Source organism: Ovis canadensis, chromosome 1 (assembly GCF_042477335.2).
Source record: "Ovis canadensis isolate MfBH-ARS-UI-01 breed Bighorn chromosome 1, ARS-UI_OviCan_v2, whole genome shotgun sequence".
Lineage (NCBI taxonomy): Eukaryota > Metazoa > Chordata > Mammalia > Artiodactyla > Bovidae > Ovis > Ovis canadensis.
The window spans coordinates 78426617-78447791 of record NC_091245.1 but is presented as its reverse complement, the minus strand read 5'-3'; the positions used below and the strand labels follow the sequence as shown (position 1 = coordinate 78447791).

At 39.9% G+C, this 21175-nt stretch overlaps 1 protein-coding gene across 15 annotated transcripts in view; it reads right to left on the bottom strand.

Annotated features, from left to right (window-relative positions):
- CDC14A (cell division cycle 14A) overlaps positions 1-21175 on the bottom strand; it is a 183866-nt gene that overhangs the window by 84608 nt on the left and 78083 nt on the right. For all 15 annotated transcript variants that reach the window (XR_011258734.1, XR_011258736.1, XR_011258733.1 and 12 more), the window contains 2 exons: positions 12387-12453; positions 9202-9264 (listed from right to left, as the gene is read on the bottom strand). Coding sequence is in view for 10 of the 15 variants with exons in the window: in XM_069598887.1 (XP_069454988.1) it covers positions 9202-9264; positions 12387-12453 (130 nt within the window). In the remaining 5 variants the exon portion in view is untranslated. The remainder of the gene's footprint in view (positions 1-9201; positions 9265-12386; positions 12454-21175) is intronic.

The following is a 21175-nucleotide window of genomic DNA, read 5'->3' as shown; positions in this document are numbered from 1 at the left end:
CAGCTTCTTGGTTCTCATATAACAAACATTAACCTGCATACCTTATTTCTGTAGAACAAAGCCTCCCAATCAGTTTAACAGAATGGAGTTGCCTGGGCTGGGGCTGGGGCAGCCTGGGATCCCAGGCCAGTCGCCAAAAGCTGCAAACTATGATCACACGGTGCTGATCAAATACAGTCGCATTTTCCACACGTGCCATGACGAGAGAAAACAAAAGGAAGCCCTGTACTGTGATTCCACTCAAATCAGCAGGAACCAGTCTGTCTGTCGTCAGGCCTGCCGAAGCCAAACCCAGCTCCAACCACTTCCATCAAGTAACCCGTGGTAAAGAAATGCCCCAGGTTTGCCAGCACGTAAAAGCACCAGATCAAGTTAATAATTACTTGATATTCTGGGAAATATCCTCATATTGATAAAATTATTTCATAGGAAGCATTTTTCCTCAAAATAAAGGGATGACTTATGGAGGAAAAACATAATGGCAGAAAGGAAATAGCTCCAAGAAAGAAGTCAAGGCAATCTTTTAGCTTTTGAAGTAGGTTTTACATTAACGTGAAGCTCTAGCTGATCCCAAAAAGATATTTAAAGCAGCTCCTCAGAGTTGCGTAGGCCAAATTCTAGATGCAGTCATAGATGTAAGGCACACTGATGAGGCCACTCCAAATGCTGCCCTGGAAGCTCCATTTCTATGCATTTCTCTCTCTCTCCCCTCCCCACAGCTAGAAATAGGGTGCTGCTCTGTGAGTCATCTGTGTATGCCCAACAAAGGGACATCATCAAAGATGGCAAGCCTTCTTGTACGTAGTGGAAAGTCCCATCTTGTTTAGGGGACAATCAAAATAAGAAACTAAAGATATAACTTAAATTCTCTTTGATGAATAATGACTGCTTAAGAGTAGCACCATTAGGGAGCAGTGGTATTTCAACAAGGTCCTACTCGGTAAGCGTAGTTCCCCAGAAAGGAACAGAGGTTGACTGAAGGCAGATTCTGTGTATGGGTGTTACTTGAGGGTCTTACAAACAGCATATTTTCCTATACTTTCAACAGTCACTAAGCTTTACTGCTAGAGAGGATACACGTCCTCATGTACCTGAAAGAAAGTGAAAGTGAAGTCTCTCAGTCGTGTCTGACTCTTTGCAACCCCGTGGACAGTAGCCCACCAGGCTCCTTCGTTCATGGGATTCTCCAGGCAAGAGCACTGGAGTGGGTTGCCATTTCCTTCTCCAGGGGATCTTCCCGACCCAGGGATTGAACCCAGGTCTCCTGCATTGCAGGCAGACATTTTAACCTCTGAGCCACCAGGGAAGCCCCTCACGTACCTACAGATACATAATTTGAATACTCATACTCTTTCATCTTCACTGTTTTTCCCTAGAGTAAAAGGTCTATTTTAATTTTTCAAATAAACTTATTGATGGTTAGATTTCAAAGGAGTGACTGTTCTTAGTTCTCAAGCTCTTAGAGAATACCTTAAGAAACCTGTTGGAAAACGGGACACTGATTCTTAGCAGAAGTTTTTGGGCCCTCATGTTGCAGTTACTTTTTCGATCCTCCCAGCATAGCTCCTAGAATATATCTATTTGATCAGTGCAAATATGATCAAAAATATAGTTCTACAACAGCTTGGCAAAGGACCTAAAGAGACCGTATTTTAGAAAATGCTTTTATTTATCAATAATTTACACAATGGACTATTTGTACGTCATATAAAAATAATGTAAGAGCCTGAGATATCTTAGTCCAAACCTTCTAAATAGAATAGAGCCTTGAAATTAATTCTTACATGAAAAATTAAAACACTTGAAGCTGCAAGATGTAACCTGTTCCATCATCCTAGGCTTCATGTCATTTACGATGGTTCGTTGGCAAGCCTGTCCTTGAAGAATCTGCACTTCAGCTATGTCTGGCTACCAAGCACTTGACATGTAACTGGTCCAAACTGAGATGTGCTGCACTATAAACTATACACTGGGTTTCAAAGGCTCAATTCAAAATTAGAAATATAAAATACTTCATTAATAATTGTTACATTGATTATATATCAAAATATTATTTCTGGTACAGTGCATTAAACACATTATTAAAATTAATTTCATCATATCTTTTTACTTTTTAAAATGCAGCTATTAGAATTTTTGAATATATATATTATATACACAAATATGACTCCCATATTTCTATTGGACAGCACTGCTCTAGACCCTTTTGCAGAATGAGCAGAGTAGTTCCTGTGCTTTGCTGACCTTGTCATGAACAACATTAGAAGAACCATTCTTATCACAAGACTCTCTTTTAGGATTTCCCTGGTGGTACAGTGGATAGGTGTTCACCTCCAATGGAGGGAACACGGGTTTGATCCCTGGTCCAGGAAGATTCCACATGCTGAGGAGCTACTCAGCCCATCTGCCACAACTACTGAGCCTGACTGAGAGCTGCAAACTGAAGCCCACGCCTGTGCTCCACAATGAGAGAAGCCGCCACAGTGAGAAGGCCACACACAGCAACAAAGAGTAACCCCACTCACCACTAGAGAAAGCCCACGCACAGCAACGAAGACCCAGCACAGCCAAAAATAAATAAATAAATAAAAGGCTCCCTTTTAAGCTCACACAGAACTGCTATATCATCAATTTAGGCTTTTTCTTGAGTCATGTATTAAATGTGATTTAGTCAAGAAGTGCCTTTGGAAGCTTTAATTTGAGCATTTCCTTATCATCTAAGACTTACATTCTCATAATTTGCTATCAATGATAACACTTTTACTTTGAAAACTACAGACTTTGTTGGAATACTGACTTTGTTAGAGCTAATGAAGGATATGAACTTAGCTATTCCACAAGTTTACCAAATGTCCAGACTCACTAAAGTAGAGCAAACAGTGGAACAAGTTATGACAACAAACGACTGGGCCCACAGATTGTCAGGAAGAGTTCCTTTATTTATCCACTTGCTTCTTAAGCAGCATTTATGAAATGCCCCCTACCTGCTGATCACACAGCTACTTGTGATTTTTTTATTTTATAGGCTTTATGATAGAATAGACAAATCATTCTCTAAAAGGAAGTATTTGATGGAAAACTTTTCAAGTGTTCACCAACTGCCTCCGCTCTTCCCATTACCTGGCTGATGGTCATTGTTATTCATTCAGGTTAAGATGTGATCACATTCTTATCAGAGTTTTGGTTAGTTGGTTTCATGCTTCTCAAAAATAAAATTAAACTATGTTTAGGTTTTTCAACAGCTTTTTCAACTAACTCTCAACGTCACCATCAAAGTTTTAAAAAAGATAAAGGAGTAAGTAAATCATCAACTAGTTTTCTCTCTTTATTGTGGTAGGTCTTTGTCCTCCTCCCTCTCTAACCTCCACCCCAATCTCTCCTTTCACTGAAATGGCTCCAATGTTTTGCCATATATTTTTCTGCAGGTTCATATACATGGGGCAGAGATGCAGGTTTGGGGGAGACTTGAAACTTATCTAATGTGGAGGCCCATTTCAAAAAAAGAATATAAAATTATGAACACAAAAATGGTTTCCATGCAAATAGGGACCTATACAATTTAAACTTCACTCACTTCATAGGAAATTACTGATACCTTTGGTCATATAATACAGATAGACAGATATATGTACAAGGTGGGGGGGGGGGGGGTCTTGTTATTGTTTGTTCAAAAAATAGAAGGTTATAAGCACTCTTCCGTATCAACTTTTTCCAATCAATATATAATAGAAATCATTCACGAAAAGTGGCATAGCTCAAGTCAATTTCTTTAAATCACTACATGACATTCCATGGTGTATCTGTACTACAGGTTATTTATTCAACCTTCCCCCTTAAAATGCAATCTTTTTGTTCCTAATTATTTGGGGGGTGGGGGTGGGTAGTAGGATTCCTTTTTTTTTTTGACACTACTATTGGGTGGACCAAAAAGTTCATTCGGGTTTTTCTGTACCATCATATGGAAAAACCCAAACAAACTTTTTGGCCAAGCCAATAAAAATGCCACAATAACAATGTTTTTACAATTTAAGAAGAAGAAATTCTTTGGAGATTTTTAATAAATTGTACTACACGTATTAATTTAGGGAGAAGTGGCAGTTTTATGATGTTAAATCTTTCTATCCAAGAACACAGGACATATTTTCCACTTAGTCATGTTCAGTCCACAAGGAATTTACAGTCTAGTAAGGAAAATAAAGCTTTTATGCAAATAGCCATAATATAAGAAAAATGGAAAGCACAAATCTTGACACATGAAACTGAGGGGGAGAGAATATTGTAAAGGGTGAGAGCTGATCTGTGTAGGATTTTACACCCATGAGAGGAAAATGTTAAAGGTGACGGGTATTTGGAAAAAACAAGCTCAGCCAGGGTGCAGAGACATTCAAGAAACAATAAATAAGCAGCCCAGTAGGGCTGGAACACAGAGTGCGCACACCAAAGGAACAGGAGACAGGCCAGCAAGGTGGGCTGGACTGCATCCAAAGCTAACAATGCCAGGACAGGGGAATTTATCCTCATTTCAGCCAGGTAATGAGAGTGGCAGCCAGTGTGGGGACAAGGCAAGGCAAGAACTCTGTTTTAAGACCATTCGGTGAAGTGTGTAAAAGACCAAGGGGAGAAGGGGCCTGGGCTCCTTAAAGAGCAGTTATAATTGTCTACCAGAGAGGACGCAACACCTGAGCCACGGGAAGGAAATGAGAACACAGAGGAAGAGAGAGACGAAACACACCCCTGGGGCCCTAGCAACGGGAACTCAAATAGTCAACAGATTACGGAGGGGGAAAAAGTGATGTTTTTAGTCTTGAGCCTGGGTGAACAGTAGAATGGTGATGCCATTCATACAGATGAACAAAGCCAAAGCCCGTGTTTGGGTGAAAGATGATTAGTTTCTTCTCAGATGTGTCAAACGTAACATGTAAGCAGGATATCCGAATAGACACATCCTGAACTGGAGACCAGAATGTGAGGGCTACCCTTGTCCTGCTAGTGAAAGTGAAAGTAGCTCAGGCGTGTCTGACTCTTTGTGACCCCAAGGACTATACAGTCCATGGAATTCTCCAGGCCAGAATACTGGAGTGGGTAGCCTTTGCTTTCTCCAGCGGATATTCCCAGCCCAGGGATCAAACCCAGGTTTCCCGCATTGCAGGTGGATTCTTTGCCACCTGAGACACCAGGGAAGCCCTGCTAAGAACAGTGATAAATGTTACAACCCTGGAGAACTTTGACAGAACAGCTCATTTTCATGAATGGTCAACCTACTCAAAGTCTACTGGTGTCTCATATTTCAGGAAAAGTTGACTGCTTCTAGGTAGGTGCCCAATATACTACTGGAGATCAGTGGAGAAATAACTCCAGAAAGAATGAAGGGACACATCCAAAGCAAAAACAACACCAGTTGTGGATGTGACTGGTGATAGAAGCCAGGTCCAATGCTGAAAAGAGTAATATTGCATAGGAGCCTGGAATGATAGCTCCAATAATCAAGGCAAATTGGAAGTGGTTAAACAGGAGATGGAAAGAGTGAACGTTGACATTCTAGGATCAGTGAACTAAGATGGACTAGAATGGGTGAATTTAACTCAGATGGCCATTATATCTACTACTGTGGGCAGGAATCCCTTAGAAGAAATGGAGTAGCCATCATAGTTAACAAAAGTCCAAAAGTCCAAAATGTAGTACTTGGATGCAATCTCAAAAATGACAGAATGATCTCTGTTTGTTTCCAAGGCAAACCATTCAGTATCTCAGTACTCCAAGTCTATGTCTCAACCAGTAACGCTGAAAAAGCTGAAGTTGAATGGTTCTAGGAAGACCTAGGATGGGGGAGCCTGGTGGGCTGCCACCTATGGGGTCACACAGAGTTGGACACGACTGAAGCGACTTAGCAGCAGCAGCAGCAGGAAGACCTACAAGACCTTCTAGAACTAACACCCAAAGAAGATGTCCTTTTCATTATAGGGGACTGGAATGCAAAAGTAGGAAGTCAAGAAATACCTGCAGTAACAGGCAAATTTGGCCTTGGTGTACAGAATGAAGCAGGGCAAAGGCTAATAGAGTTCTGCCAAGAGAACGCACTGGTCATAGCAAATACCCTCTTCCAACAACACAAGAGAAGACTCTACACATGGACATCACCAGATGGTCAAGACTGAAATCATTCTGATTATATTCTCTGCAACCAAAATTGGAGAAGCTCTATACAGTCAGCAAAAACAAGACTGGGAGCTGACTGTGGCTCAGATCATGAACTCCTTATTGCCAAACTCAGACTTAAATTGAAGAAAGTGGGGAAAACCACTAGACCATTCAGGTATGACCTAAATCAAATCCCTTATGATTATACAGTGGAAGTGAGAAACAGATTTAAGGGACTAGATCTGATAGACAAAGTGCCTGATGAACTATGGATGGAGGTTCATGACATTGTACAGGAGACAGGGAGCAAGACCATCCCCAAGAAAAAGAAATGCAAAAAAGCAAAACAGCTGTCTGAGGAAGCCTTACAAATAGCTGTGAAAAGAAGAGAAGTGAAAAGCAAAGGAGAAAAGGAAAGATATACCCATTTGAATGCAGAGTTCCAAAGAATAGCAAGGAGAGATAAAAAAAAGCCTTCCTCAGGGATCAGTGCAAAGAAATAGAGGAAAACAACAGAATGGGAAAGACTAGAGATCTCTTCAAGAAAATTAGAGATACCAAGGGAACATTTCATGCAAACATGGGCTCAATAAAGGACAAAAATGGTATGGACCTAACAGAAGCAGAAGATATTAAGAAGAGGTGGCAAGAATACACAGAAGAACTATACAAAAAAGATCTTCATGACCCAGATAATCACGATGGTGTGATCACTAATCTAGAGCCAGACATCCTGGAATATGAAGTCAAGTGGGCCTTAGGAACCATCACTACAAACAAAGCTAGTGGAGGTGATGGAATTCCAGTTGAGTGATTTCAAATCCTGAAAGATGATGCTGTGAAAGTGCTGCACTAAATATATCAGCAAATTTGGAAAACTCAGCAGTGACCACAGGACTAGAAAAGGTCAGTTTTCATTTCAAACCCAAAGAAAGGTGATGTCAAAGAATGCTCAAACTACCGCACAATTGCACTCATCTTACATGTTAGTAAAATGATGCTCAAAATTCTCCAAGCCAGGCTTCAGCAATACGTGAACCGAGAACGTCCAGATGTTCAAGCTGGTTTTAGAAAAGGCAGAGGAACCAGAGATCAAATTGCCAACATCCACTGGATCATGGAAAAAGCAAGAGAGTTCCAGAAAAATATCTATTTCTGCTTTATTGACTATGCCAAAGCCTTTGACTGTGTGGATCACAATAAACTGTGGAAAATTCTGAAAGAGATGGGAATACCAGATCACCTGATCTGCCTCCCGAGAAACCTGTATGCAGGTCAGGAAGCAACAGTTAGAACTGGACATGAAAAAAAAAAAAAAGAACTGGACATGAACAACAGACTGGTTCCAAATAGGAAAAGAAGTACGTCAAGGCTGTATATTGTCACCCTGTTTATTTAACCTATATGCAGAGTACATCATGAGAAACACTGGACTGGATGAAGCACAAGCTGGAATCAAGATTGCTGGAAGAAATATCAATAACCTCAGATATGCAGATGACACCACCCTTATGGCAGAAAGTGAAGAAGAACTAAAGAGCCTCTTGATGAAAGTGAAAGAAGAGAGTGAAGAAAAAACGAAGATCATGGCATCCGGTCCCATCACTTTGTGGTAAATAGATGGGGAAACAGTGGAAACAGCGGCTGACTTTATTTTTCTGGGCTCTAAAATCACTGCAGATGGTGATTGCAGCCATGAAATTAAAAGATGCTTACTCCTTGGAAGGAAAGTTATGACCAACCTAGATAGCATATTCAAAAGCAGAGACATTACTTTGTTAACAAAAGTCCATCTAGTCAATGCTATGGTTTTTCCAGTAGTCAGGTATCAATGTGAAAGTTGGACTATAAAGAAAGCTGAGTGATGAAGAACTGATGCTTTTGAACTGTGGTGTTGGCGAAGACTCTTGAGAGTCCCTTGGACTGCAAGGAGATCCAAACAGTCCAAGCTAAAGGAGATCAGTCCTGGGTGTTCATTGGAAGGACTGATGTTGAAGCTGAAGCTCCAATACTTTGGCAACCCAATGTGAAGAGCTGACTCATTTGAAAAGACCCTGATGCTGGAAAAGATTGAAGGTGGGAGGAGATGGGGAGGACAGAGGATGAGATGGTTGGATGGCATCACTGACTCAATGGACATGAGTTTGGGTAAACTCCGGGAGTTGATAATGGACAGGGAGGGCTGGGGTGCTGCAGTTCACGGGGTTGCAAAGAGTCGGATACAACTGAGCAACTGAACTGAACTGAACTGAAGACTCCTCTACTAATCCGGAAGTGCTCTTCCCTAACACCTCCTAATAGCACAATGTAACTTGGACAGCCTTTGCCTAAACTGCCTTGCTGAGCAGGCAAGACACTGTTCAAACACTTTGTAATAGTGTATGTGTCTATATTTAGTCACTCAGTCATGTTGGACTCTGCAACTGCATGGACTGGAGCCTGCCAGTCTTCTCTGTCCGTGGTATTTTTCAGGCCAGAATACTAGAGTGGGTTGCTATTTCTTCCTCCAGGGGATCTTCCCAACCCCTCTTCTGCATCTCATACATTGCAAGCAGATTCTTTATGGCTGAGCCACTGGGGGAACCCTTTGTAATGATGCCATGGTGAAAAAAAAAAAAAATCAACTAACTCTCAGAACTGAGTACATTCAGCCACATTTCAAATCAAGATATACACAGTCAAAAATATTACAAGGCACAAATCTGGTTTTGTTTTCATCTAACCTGGATTTTTTTTAAAAAGTACATGATTTTACTACCAAATTATACTTTTCGATTGTTTTTTCTTATAAACTAAAGGTTCAAAGTAATTGTCAATAAAGGTTTGATGAAAGAATATAGAGAGGTATTTTAGGTATTTTAGGTATTTTCCTAAACTAAAATTTTGATAACTCCTAGTTCAAAGGCAATAATCAAAGCTGAAAGGATGAAGCTGACAACTATAGAAAACTGCAGAATGCTTTTATTTAGCAGTCAATCAATTTGTAATACCTGAGTGCTAGGAATAAAAGAACAATTTAATCAACGTGAAATTATAGCTTCCAAAAAATTAAAATGTACAAACCTCATAATGTTCATATTCATCCACATCAAATGTCTCAAAGTCAAAAAATCCATGTTGTAATCCCTAAAAGCAAAATTTGAATTAGTTTTTCATGTGAAATTGATAACAACTTCTAGGCATTTCTGGAATTCCTGCTCACAAATGATCCTGCCTGACCTGAAGGAGAAAATTTGAAACTTTCAATTCGTAATACATATCTAGAAACCATCTAACATACATAATTTTGCTTTGGGGCTGTCTTTGGGACTAAACACTTAGAAAAATATGAAAATATGTCCCACAAAATATGCTTCTTGAGTTCTAATATACATTAGTTTTTAATTAAAATTCATACTAGCAAATGTATAGTTAAAACCTGTTGGGAACTATGTAATTAATTCATACCTAACTATAACAGAATATATAATTGTGATTAAATTTTCAGCTGGAAGAAAAATCAGTTATTCTCAGGTTGTTTTCCTTTTTATCATTAATGAAATATTTGGTAAAAGGGGAGTTTTTACTTAATAGGCCCTTATTTGTTCCTAAAGTCTACAATGAGAGAATTTGTTTCACAGTGATAGTTTTTGAAAGAGTAAAAATGTACTTGACTACTCTTACAATTTAGAAGGAAGAATTGATCTTTTAACAACAAAGAAAATTTTCATACTTCTTTTTTATAACCAATGATTTAGAATTTAAAAGTATCTGGCTTATTCAGACATAATATTTTGAAGAGGCATCTTCTGTTTTATAAGTCATGAAGCTCTACAAACTACCATAGAATACAAAATCAGTTACTTTTAAAAGTTACATGATCAAGCCATTAAAAATAGAAGAATCTATTAAGCCAAGTTTAGTACATCTATCTTTGAAATACCTTAGAGACCAGTGTTTTCCAAAATGTAGAACACCTGCAGTTAAGGTAATTTATATTTAAAATACAGACCCCTGGGCACCATCGCAGAACTATGAAATCAGGTTTTTTGAGGGTGGGATCATCGCTTTTTAAATGCCTTCCTAACTGACTCTGACAACACTGGTTCAGACAACCTCTACAGGACAAGCAGAACAACCTATCTCAATTCTTTCACCTTCAAACAAAGCAACTTACTTCATCTTCATGTACCATTCCAGACAAAACAGTGAGAATACATGCCCTGAACTACCACTTTCCTTCCTCATTTTTAAAGAGTGTTTGTGTTTGTGTATGCCTCTATATGTAGTTCACACATATACAACCTGTGCTTATAATGATGCCAAAACATCAAAATCAGAAAGATATGCTTTCTAAAAAGGCAAAAATGGGGACATACTCTACCTTTGTAGGAGATACAGTCCTCACTGCCACAAAAATAGCCCAGCATACAGTGCTTTATATAAGAGAGAGAGTGTGTGTGTGTGTGTATGCACACAGGCATGTGCACACACTCAATCATGCCCAACTCTTTCTGACCCCCTGGACTGTGGCCCAGAGGATCTTCCTGACCCAGGATCGAACCTGTGTTTCTTGAGTCTCCTGCATTGGCAGGTAGATTCTTTACAACTGCACCACCTGGGAAGCCCCATGTAAGAGTGTTCAGAGAGGCAGTGTGTCCCAGTTACTTTGAGACATGTTGAACAATCGATCGGATCCTCTAAATCTCATCTACATTTGGGTAAAATAAACCCCAGCATTTAATGAAACAAGAAATTTACAGAAGACCTTATTAATGAACAAAGTCATGTCTTCCTTTTACATGAGCAAGGATGTCATAAATGTCTGTATCAAGTTATCAGTTACCATAACAACAGGAGGGATACTCCAGTGTGAACTCTTCTTCAATTTTCATATGTATTATAAAAGAAACAGCTGTACCAGATGGCAGATAGGCAATAATAATAATAGTGGCAATAAATAAATTACCTTTCTCCATTCAGTCATATTTTTTAAATGCTACAATTCTGGATTGTATACTGGGTGAAATATACATAAGGGTTCTTGCGTTATTGGAAGTGTGGGTTGGTGATATTATTCACAGGAGATAGGCTAGACTACCTTGATAGTTTTTAAGTGAAAGGAAAAATGTTTGAAAATCATTTTCAAGTTTTATAAAGTTTAAGTTCATTTTAAAATGAAACAAAGTCAAAAACATACAGAAAACAAGTAGCATATTTTACCATAGCAATTTTCTCAACTTAAGGCAAAAGCAATGTTATACTGCATCAGAGAGAAGAATCCAGAACAAAGCTCACTGCTGATACTATATTTACAGTCCACAATGACCCTTGCCAATGGGTTATGAAACATATACGTTCCTGGCTGGTAAAAGTCATGGCTGTATGTTCAAGATGGAATGATGTACTCTGAAGCTTCTTTAGAATTCACAGCACAGCACGCGTGACTTAGACTGTAAATCAATGTTTCTAAAACATATTCCAAAGTTCTCAACAATCTTTTGGATTAACTTCTCCACAACGTATATAAATAACTCAATAACTATGGCTGTAAACTTTAGAGTGCATCAGATCACACAGACATCAGGGCACCACTCCCAGAGTTTATGGTCCAACTGCTATTGGACGAGGTCTGAGCACCCACATCTCTGCACAAGTTCCCACACTGAGACAACCATGGGTTTATGACACACCCGGATAGGGTACTAGAAGGAACTCCAGACTGATATGGAAATCTGAGTTAGAAGGAGCCCTAATAACTCCCTGTGGCCCCGAGAGTGACTTAACCTCTCTGGGGTTGTTTCCTCATCTGTGAAAATGAGAAAATAATATCTAACCTGCTCACTCCTTCCTGGGCATGTAATACTATCCAATGAGAAAAGCAAGATGGAAATGTTCTCCACACTGACAGAGGAGAGCTGTGGCTTAGAAGACTTCCTGCCTCTCTCACACCAAGATCTAGCTTGATAAGGAAGCTGAGCAGGTGACAAAGCAAGGTCACGGTGATGGCAGCAGATAGAAATGCTAACACAAATAGTTTAAGCGAGAAAGGGAGACCCCTTCCGCAGCTATAAGAAGAGTTATCCCCCAGAACACCTCCGCTGTTGGCCCTGTGGTCTGTGTTTTGCAGATCAACCATCGTTCGAGAAGTAGAAAGCCACCTTCTTACTACCTCCTCTCCCTTCTCTCCAACAACAAAGATATCAACACCTCTCCTTTTTCATATTGTTAAATTACAATGGCAGCTACAGCAAGGCAATTGTTATTACCTTTCTGATTCCCTGCAAACAGTCAAGGATGGTGAGATTGTAAGTGCAATTTCCAAAGGAAGCATCCCTATGAAGACAAAAAAAAAGGAACATTAAAGACATGCATTTTGAATACTCAAAGTAATATGTCAGTTGGATACATGCTTGTTTGGTTTCACAGCTGTCAACATGGTAAACTTATACAACACATCAGATCCTACTAGTTAACTACTCCTACAGCTTAACTCAGCCCAGCTTTACTGGGCTTCCCTGGTGGCTCAGACAGTAAAGCGTCTGCCGGCAGTGTGGGAGACCTGGGTTCGATCCCTGGGTTGGGAAGATCCCTTGGAGAAGGAAACAGCAACCCACTCCAGTACTCCTGCCTGGAAAATTCCATGGACTGAGGAGCCTGGTGGGCTACAGTCCATGGGGTTGCAAAGAGTCGGACATGACTGAGCGACTTCACTTTCACAGCTTAACTCAAGCACTTCTGAAATTGCTTGAATCCAACAAGATGAGTTAAGAGAAAGCAGATTTAGGAACCAGAGCTCTGTGATCAGACTGCCTTCAAATTCCAACTCTGCCACATATTGGCTGGGAGCTCAAGCCAATTTTACCTCTATCTGTTTTGCATTCCTGATTTGTGAAATGAAGTTACTAATTCAATATTCACAGAACTGTTGTTGTATTTCATTAAAAAAAAAATAATGTCCTTCCTATAGTGCTTAGCACAAAAGGAACCACTCAATAACTATTATGACTATTATTCTTAACAATGAGTGTTTCATTAAGTAAAACATGCATCATCATGACAGGTATTCAGAAAGAGAAATAACCATCTGTCAGGAATACAGCAAAGTGGTGAAAGTGAAAGTCATTCAGTCTGACTCTCTGCAACGCAATGGACTGTAGCCCACCAGGCTCTTCTGTCCATGGGGATTCTCCAGGCAAGAATACTGAACTGGGTAGCCATTCCCTTCTCCAGGAGATCTTCCCAACCTAGGGATCAAACCTGAGTCTCCCGCATTACAAGCAGATTCTTTACCATCTGAGCCATCAGGAAAGCCCATATGGCAAATACAAACATAAAAGTTTAAGGGGGACAATGTATTCAGGTCATTAAAACCTGGCAGTTACTTTCACAAATTAAATGCCACCACTTCCATTCTGCTCCCCTACCCCCACCTTCATCCCCACAAAAAATGCTAAGGAAAATGCCATTCTGCTTCCAAACAATCTCCTCTCGGGTTCTAGGAGAAGTGGAGACCTACTGCATCGAAAACTGAGTGCTTCATCCTTTATTTAAGTTTTTAGAGCAACTTACCAGGCCTTCTTTAGGCAACATAAAACTCTAGTATCAAGTTCAGGTCAGTTAGCAGAACTGGCATTGGAGCTTTAACACTAACAATGTTCCAAGGTGTCCAAGGCAAGAAACTTGACCTCAAGGCTCTCAGTAGCTTGGCCCAGCCCCTACTGCTGACCTGAATGAACAGAGCTGCCAGGCACCTGCCAATCACAAAGTCAAAGGCACCACACAAAGCTGGGGGGTGGGGCCCAGCGGGAACGCCACAGACGACGCTTCAAGGGGAGAAAATGACTCTTAATTAACATAAAACTAAGTCTTGTATCACAACCAGTCAAGGGAACTTGAACCGATGGCTGCTAAGCCGTGAACTGAAATGCAACATCAACATCACTGAGTTTCAGCATCCTGATAACCTAATTTAAAAACAGTAGGTTAACCTAAGCAAGGCAGCCTAACAGAAATGTTTCAGCCTAACAGCTGAAACTTCAAAGTTAACCTATGTTAAGGAAGGGTTATTCTAGGTATTTCATCCTGATTTAAAGAGTTCTTTTTCAACGCTATCTGAATACATAGGGAAAAACAAAAGCGCCCCCTTTTCAAACATCTTGTAAAGACATAAATCATATATTAAGAAGCAAATTTTAATGGATTAAGCTAGTGAAAGTAGTAGCTATGGATCTAAGAAAAAATACTAATTTATATAAATAACAACACATTCCTTTGTAGGAACTTGTCTTTTTAGGACAAGGTTCATGGACCCCTGCAGCATTCTCATGAAGCCTATGGACCCCTCTTTTCAGAATGTTTTCAAATGAATAAAATACATAGAACTGATAAAAGACAAATGTAATTAAATTTAAAGTTATCAAAACATAACAAAAACAAATATATAATACAATATTTAATTATGTTTAATACCATACTTAACATATTAGTAGTAGGTCTGATTATAATTTTAAAGGAGTGAACATAAATATCTTAAGATATACACAACAGCTGTAATGGGATATTAAAATGTCTATAGTTTCTATTGTGAAAAAGTCACTTGAATTGCTAATACTACTATAGTTTATTATTTATAACATTTATACTGAGTTACCAAGCAGTTTGTTCAGGTTTTACGGCTGTTACATCTTTTGGAAAAATTACCTTATGGAAAAATCCAAACGAACTTTTTGGCCAACCCAGTTGTTGAATTTAATCTTATAAATTGGGACTTCCCAGGTGGTTCAGTGGTAACGAATCCACCTGCCAATGCAGGAAACACCGGCATTCAATCCCTCGGACAGGAAAATCCCCTGGAGGAGGAAATGGCAACCCACTTGAATATTCTCGCCGGGAAAATCCCACGAACAGAAGAACCTGGCAGGTGGTTCACGGGGTCCAAAGAGCTGGACACAATTGAGCAACTGAGCACACGCACATTATCGTATAAGGTTAGTGAAAATAAAGAATTTTTGTCCTCTAAATCCACCGATCCTCTGAATTCTCTCCACAGACACTAGATCAAAACTACTGCTTTGGTAAAGAAAAGAAAAAACTCAGCATTTAAAAAGAACAGAAGAAATTATAAGAATTGAAGGTGCCCCTTACTTCTTCAAGTATACCTTCCCACCTAGACTCAGCTAAACAAATGCACAAATATAGGTTATCAGACAAGCTCCAGATCCAGTCTTTCTTACTGTCTGCAAAGCATGGTGAGATTATTATGAGATCTCTTGTCCTAGCACAGCCACAGTCTCTACCAACAACTGAAAAGACCACTCTAGTGATGTGGTGATCAAGTGTGCAGACTTGAGTGACGGGGGAGTTAACAGGCCATCTGGCGAGATTAGGATGCAAGGCAGTCAGCAGGCTAGAAAGACAGGCGGGCATTCAATATAATAAGGGTGCAATAAAGTTAAGCCACATCCTCAGGAGTGGGGAAGTTGATGACGCAGCTTTTTTACCAAAACTTACTATGCTGGGTAATTTAGACACATTAACACCTTTGATCCTCATGAAGGCAGGAGGTTCCCAAAAGCTGCCCTCATAACTAGGCAAGAGAAAGATGTCTTATTATTGGCACTCGGCATATACACAGTCAAAGGAGAGCAACCATAAAAGTGAAGGGACACAAAGACACGTTACATATTCTCTGTGGGAAAAAGAGAGAGAAAATGATAAAGGTGACGATAAATACATGTATCTACCAAAACCCCACTAAACGGAGAATTCTAAAGGGCTTTTTAACATGGAATCCAACAAGGTCAGGGAGATGAGAGCAGACAACATCAATAAAATTCTGAAAGCTGGAAATCAGATAGATGAGTGACAATAAATTAGAAGACTAAGAAAACAATGCTAAGGTAACAGTGGAAAAATCAGCATCGACCCAGTCAATACCAGATAATTCACAAAAGGCTCAGGAAGTGACGGCACTGGGTTCTTCAGGCAGTGAGGATGAAGGACTGAAATAAGTTGGAAGGTACACTTAAGAAGCTGAAAGATTTTACTCGACAAAAGAAATATTTTTTATTTAAATATACCTATTTTTAATCGGAGAACAATTGCTTTACAACATTTGTGTTGGTGTCTGCTATACATTAACATGAATCAGCCACACGTATACATATGTCCCCACCTTCTGGAATCTCTCTCCCACCTCCCACTTCATCCCTCTAGTTGTCACAGAGCACCTGATTTGAGCTCCCTGCATCATACATCAAAGTTCCACAGGTTATCTAATTTTATATATGGTAATAAGTATGTTTCAATGCTACTCTCTCAATAGGTCCCAATGTCTCCTCCCCCATTGTGTCCACAAGTCATATTATCTCCCATTTTATAAATCTTTCCTGTTGAGTTTTCTCAACCACCTGATATAGTCAGCACCATCTAAAAATAAAATGGTTGGTCCTGGAAGGCAGCAAGATACCTGACCCACACAACATTCAAGTTTGAATTAGAAGATGACTTGCAAGGAATATTTTCCACCTACATTGTTATGTGAAATGGAGGTGAAGTTTAGGAATAATACACCAGGCTTTAGTAAACTCAAAAGTTCTTCCCACTCTGAAACTGCATCATTATTCAACACAATGGATGATTTCTTTCCTTTCTATAGTACACAACTTAGTGATTTTCAGTGTTTTCATAATGTTGTGATTTTTAGTATAGTCACAATTCACAATTTCAGTACAGTCACAATTCAATAAAGAAGGCTGAGCACGGAACAATTGATGCTTTTGAACTGTGGTGTTGGAGAAGACTCTTAAGAGTCCCTCGGACTGCAAGGAGATCAAACCAGTCAATCCTAAAGGAAATCAACCCTGAATATTCATTGGAAGGACTGATGCTAAAGTTGAAGCTCCAATACTTTGGCCACCTGATGGGAAGAACTGATTCATTAGAAAAGACTCTGATGCTGGGAAAGATAGACAGCAGGAGGAGAAGGGGACAACAGAGGATGAGATTGTTGGACAGTATCACCGACTTGATGGATATGAGTTTGAGCAAACTCCAGGAGATGGTGAAGAACAGGGAAGCCTGTGTGCTGTAGTCCATGGGGTCGCAAAGAGTCGGACACGACTGAGTGGCTGAACAACAACAGTTCACACCACTGATTTCAAACCATTTCTGTCACCCCAGAAAGAAACTATAACCATTTGTAATAACTCTTCATTCCCTCTCCATCCCTGACAATCACTAATCTATTTTCTGTCATTCTGGATGTGCTTATTCTAAGTCCAGGGAACACTCTGCAAGCATCATTTTATTTACTATTAATATGTCAGGAACAGGTAATTCCCTCTGAATATTCTCTTCATTGTTTCTGGATTCTACCGCTCTCAACACTACTCCATCCCAATGTCCTGTGCAAAGTCATCCTTCACCTCCCGTCTCCTCGAGGTTCAACTCCAGACTCAGATTCTTCGTACTCCATACTTTCCCCCAAGCCTGGGCACTCTCAAACTTTAATGTCATCAGCATCAGCACCACCAACATGGCTTCTTAGAACACAGAATGCTGGACCCCACCCGAGTTTCAGATTCAGTAGGTCTGGGGAAGGGGCTGAGACTGCGCATTTCTAACAAGTTTCCAGGCACTATCAGTGCTTCTGGTAGGAGGGACCGCATTTTGAGGATCACTGCCCTATACAAACTCACTGGCATAAGTTACCATCCATCTGCCAATAAGCTTCAAGGTCTTCTCTCTAGCACAGACTCCTTAAAACTCCAAAATGGTTCAGCCAACCACATACGTGATGTTTCCATTTGGGCGTCTTAAGGCATCTCATGGGCTTTTCTGGTGGCTCAGAATCTGAGCTCACAATCTCAGTTTCTGGTAAAGAATCTACCTGCAATGCAGGAAACCCGGGTTCCATCCCTGGGTTGGAAAGATCCCCTGGAGAAGGGAATGGCAACCCACTCCAGTACTCTTGCCTGGAGAATTCCATGGATGGAGGAGTCTAGTGGGCTACAGTTCATGGGGTTTTACTGTGTAAGAAGAATCTCCTGAATATGCCCCACCCCAAAACAGTAACAATACCCTGGCCCTCCAACCCTCTCTAATTCAGTAAAAGATACAGCTTCCATAATCACTGAAGCTAGCACCCAGAAGTCCTTCCATCTCTCTCATTTCCATATCCTACTGTGCTCTGCCTTGTTGTTTTCCCTCCTAAGCGTCTCTTGAATGCACTTACTTCTCCTCAGTTCTGCTAACTCTCAGGCAGTAACCCTCATGCAGACAAGAGCTGCCCATGTCCACTCCTGGCCCTTCTAATGAGCATTCTTCACGGCAGCCAGAGTGAGAGCTTGAAAAGGCAAGTCTGCTTCAGCTACTCTTCCGCTGCCGCCCTTCACTGACTCCCACAGCTCTCTGAAGGGAAGGTTCAAATCCTAAAATAGATGCAAGGCCTGTGACATCTGGCCCTGCCTGCCCCTCCGGTCTCTCCCTCGTTTCACACTCCCTTCTCGCTCTCTGCGCCCCTCACAACGCCCTCCTCCCCTGAGCTCCTTGGAGAGGCACTCGGCTCCCACCACAGAACCTTTGCTTCTCAGGTCACATGCTCTCCAATCGCCTGTGCCTAGGTTACCCTACTCACCCTTCAGCTCCCAGCTCACAGATCAGTTGTCTCAGGCGGAAAAACCTCCAACCCCACTCTCTGGCTAGATCAGGTCCCCAACATTTTTTTTTCCACTGGACTTAACTACAGTTTGACATTATATCCTGATGTGTTCATTTGATTCTCTGCCTCTCAATATATAAGAGTCACATAGAAGACAGCATCTATATGTTTATTACTCCCTATTGTCTTCTTAGTACCTATTACAGTGCCTGGTATGAAACAAACAATAAATGTTTGTCAATAAGTGTTTAAATTAAAGAAGCTTGGGAGATCATTGCAAGACAATGTCATATAATATCCTACAACCACTTTTGCTATCTCAAGGGCCTAACACTTCAATTCTCATTAACAAGAAGACTTTCTTTGCATTAACCCAAAATTCCTTTTGTCCATTAATATCATCCCTCTGTTCTCTTTGCAAAGAGTATTGATTGAATAAATCTAAAAGCAATGATGTCCAAAGCAGTTTTCTTTTGTCAGGTGGTATTAAACACACTTTTATTTTAAACCAGATACTTTAGAGAGGTTATACGGAGCTTTGGATTTAAATCACTATATCAATGTGCTACAAAGTTTTATACTCCCACAGTTTTTGTTGCAGTTATGATTCCCATTTGTTTATTGAACTCCTGATTTGCTTTTTGACTCATTCATGCATGCATTCATTTATATTTATTGAGACAAACAGTTTCTGAGTTGAATAAGAGGACACGTGTTTTTCCACCTTCCTTACAAAAGACCACTGAAAGCCTACAGAGATCAACCACAGGAAAAAGCTTGCACATCCTATGCTGCCGGGGAAAACTACAGCTCTAACCCTTATCTACCATGATAGTTATACCATGTATTGCATTACTCCCTTAAACAGGTAAACACAAGGATGCTCTTCATTCAGGAGATAAGGTAATACCCCAAACACCCAGGACGTCTAACCATTCAACTTTGCCGAAGAAGAAATCATATGTCTATAACCCCCAATACAGAAGACTAACATTAGGGCCAATCTAGAGACATCCAAATACAAATTTAGCTCAGCCTCATGCTTGACCATCCAAATTCTATCCACCTTGGCAATTCTATCTTTCTAAATGTGACTTCTGGCATAATAGTCAACTGAACCATAAAACTATTATGAAGTTATTATAAAAAATCCCTGGCAATAAATATTTGCTGAATAAAAAACTAAGTGTATGAATATTTTAATAGATGAAACAACTGGGATTTTTGCTTTTTTTCATACTGTTATATTTATTTTGCAGAGAAGTAGTAGCAGCAAAATCAAAGAAAACCAGAATCACCATCCTCAAAGAGACACAAAGAGGAAGGACTTGATTGTCCTAGAGCTATCTTTTCACAGGCTCTCAAGAGTCAATTGTTAGATAACCAAACATTTTGAGAGCCCAAATCAGCCTTGGTGGGAATATTTACACCACAGAAATCAGCAAACGCTGTTTACTTAAAGAGCTGGTTTACCAGCACACCATTGCCTGCAACCCATGAATCTAAGAAATCACTCAGAATGAAGCAACCCTGCAAATGGTAATAATGAGCAGATGAAACCAGAGATGAAAGAACATATTTACACAAAACAGTAAGAAAACATTTCTGGTAATGAAGTTGTTTGAACTGAGGAAAAAAATGAAAGGCAGAGTTGCACTGTTTACAATGTGGAGATTCCATTAAAGAATAAAAAAGAGCTACAGCAAATGGACAAAGAAATAACAGAAATGCCTCCTTTATATGTCTTGATTCTATGATTCTCTGCAAATCCTCTGGATAGCAAGTAGCTACAAGGTAGGCAAATAGCTGCAGAGCAATGGGTTAGAAAGGTTCTCAAAGGTCATCTGAGCACTGTTCCAACCACTGAACTGAATCCCATCTGTAAAACCAGCACAAGATCACAAGCTTCCTAAGGACAGAGAATGTGTTCTTTATGCTGTATGCCCAGAGTCTAGTACAGTATTGCACACATTACTATGCTGCGGCTGTTGTATGAATGAATGAATGACCATTACCAGGAGACCATTCAACATATACCCAAACAACTCTAAGTGGCTGGGAACTACTGACATTTCAAAGTAAAAATTATATAAAACAATCTGTAATCATCAACTATATACAGTCACAAAAATGTAATCTAGATCATAGTTTTTCAACAGAAATATAATGCAATAGAGAGCCATATGTGTAATTTTAATTTTCACAGAACCATACTAAAGTAAAAAGAAATAAATGACAACAAGTTCAATAATATATTTTGTTTAATCCAGTCTGAAATATTATCAGTTCAGAACATAATCAACATAATTATAAGATATTTTACTTTTTTATACTAAATCTTTGAAATCTAACGTGTGTTTGGTAGTCTTACAGTCTATTTCAGTTTGGACTAAA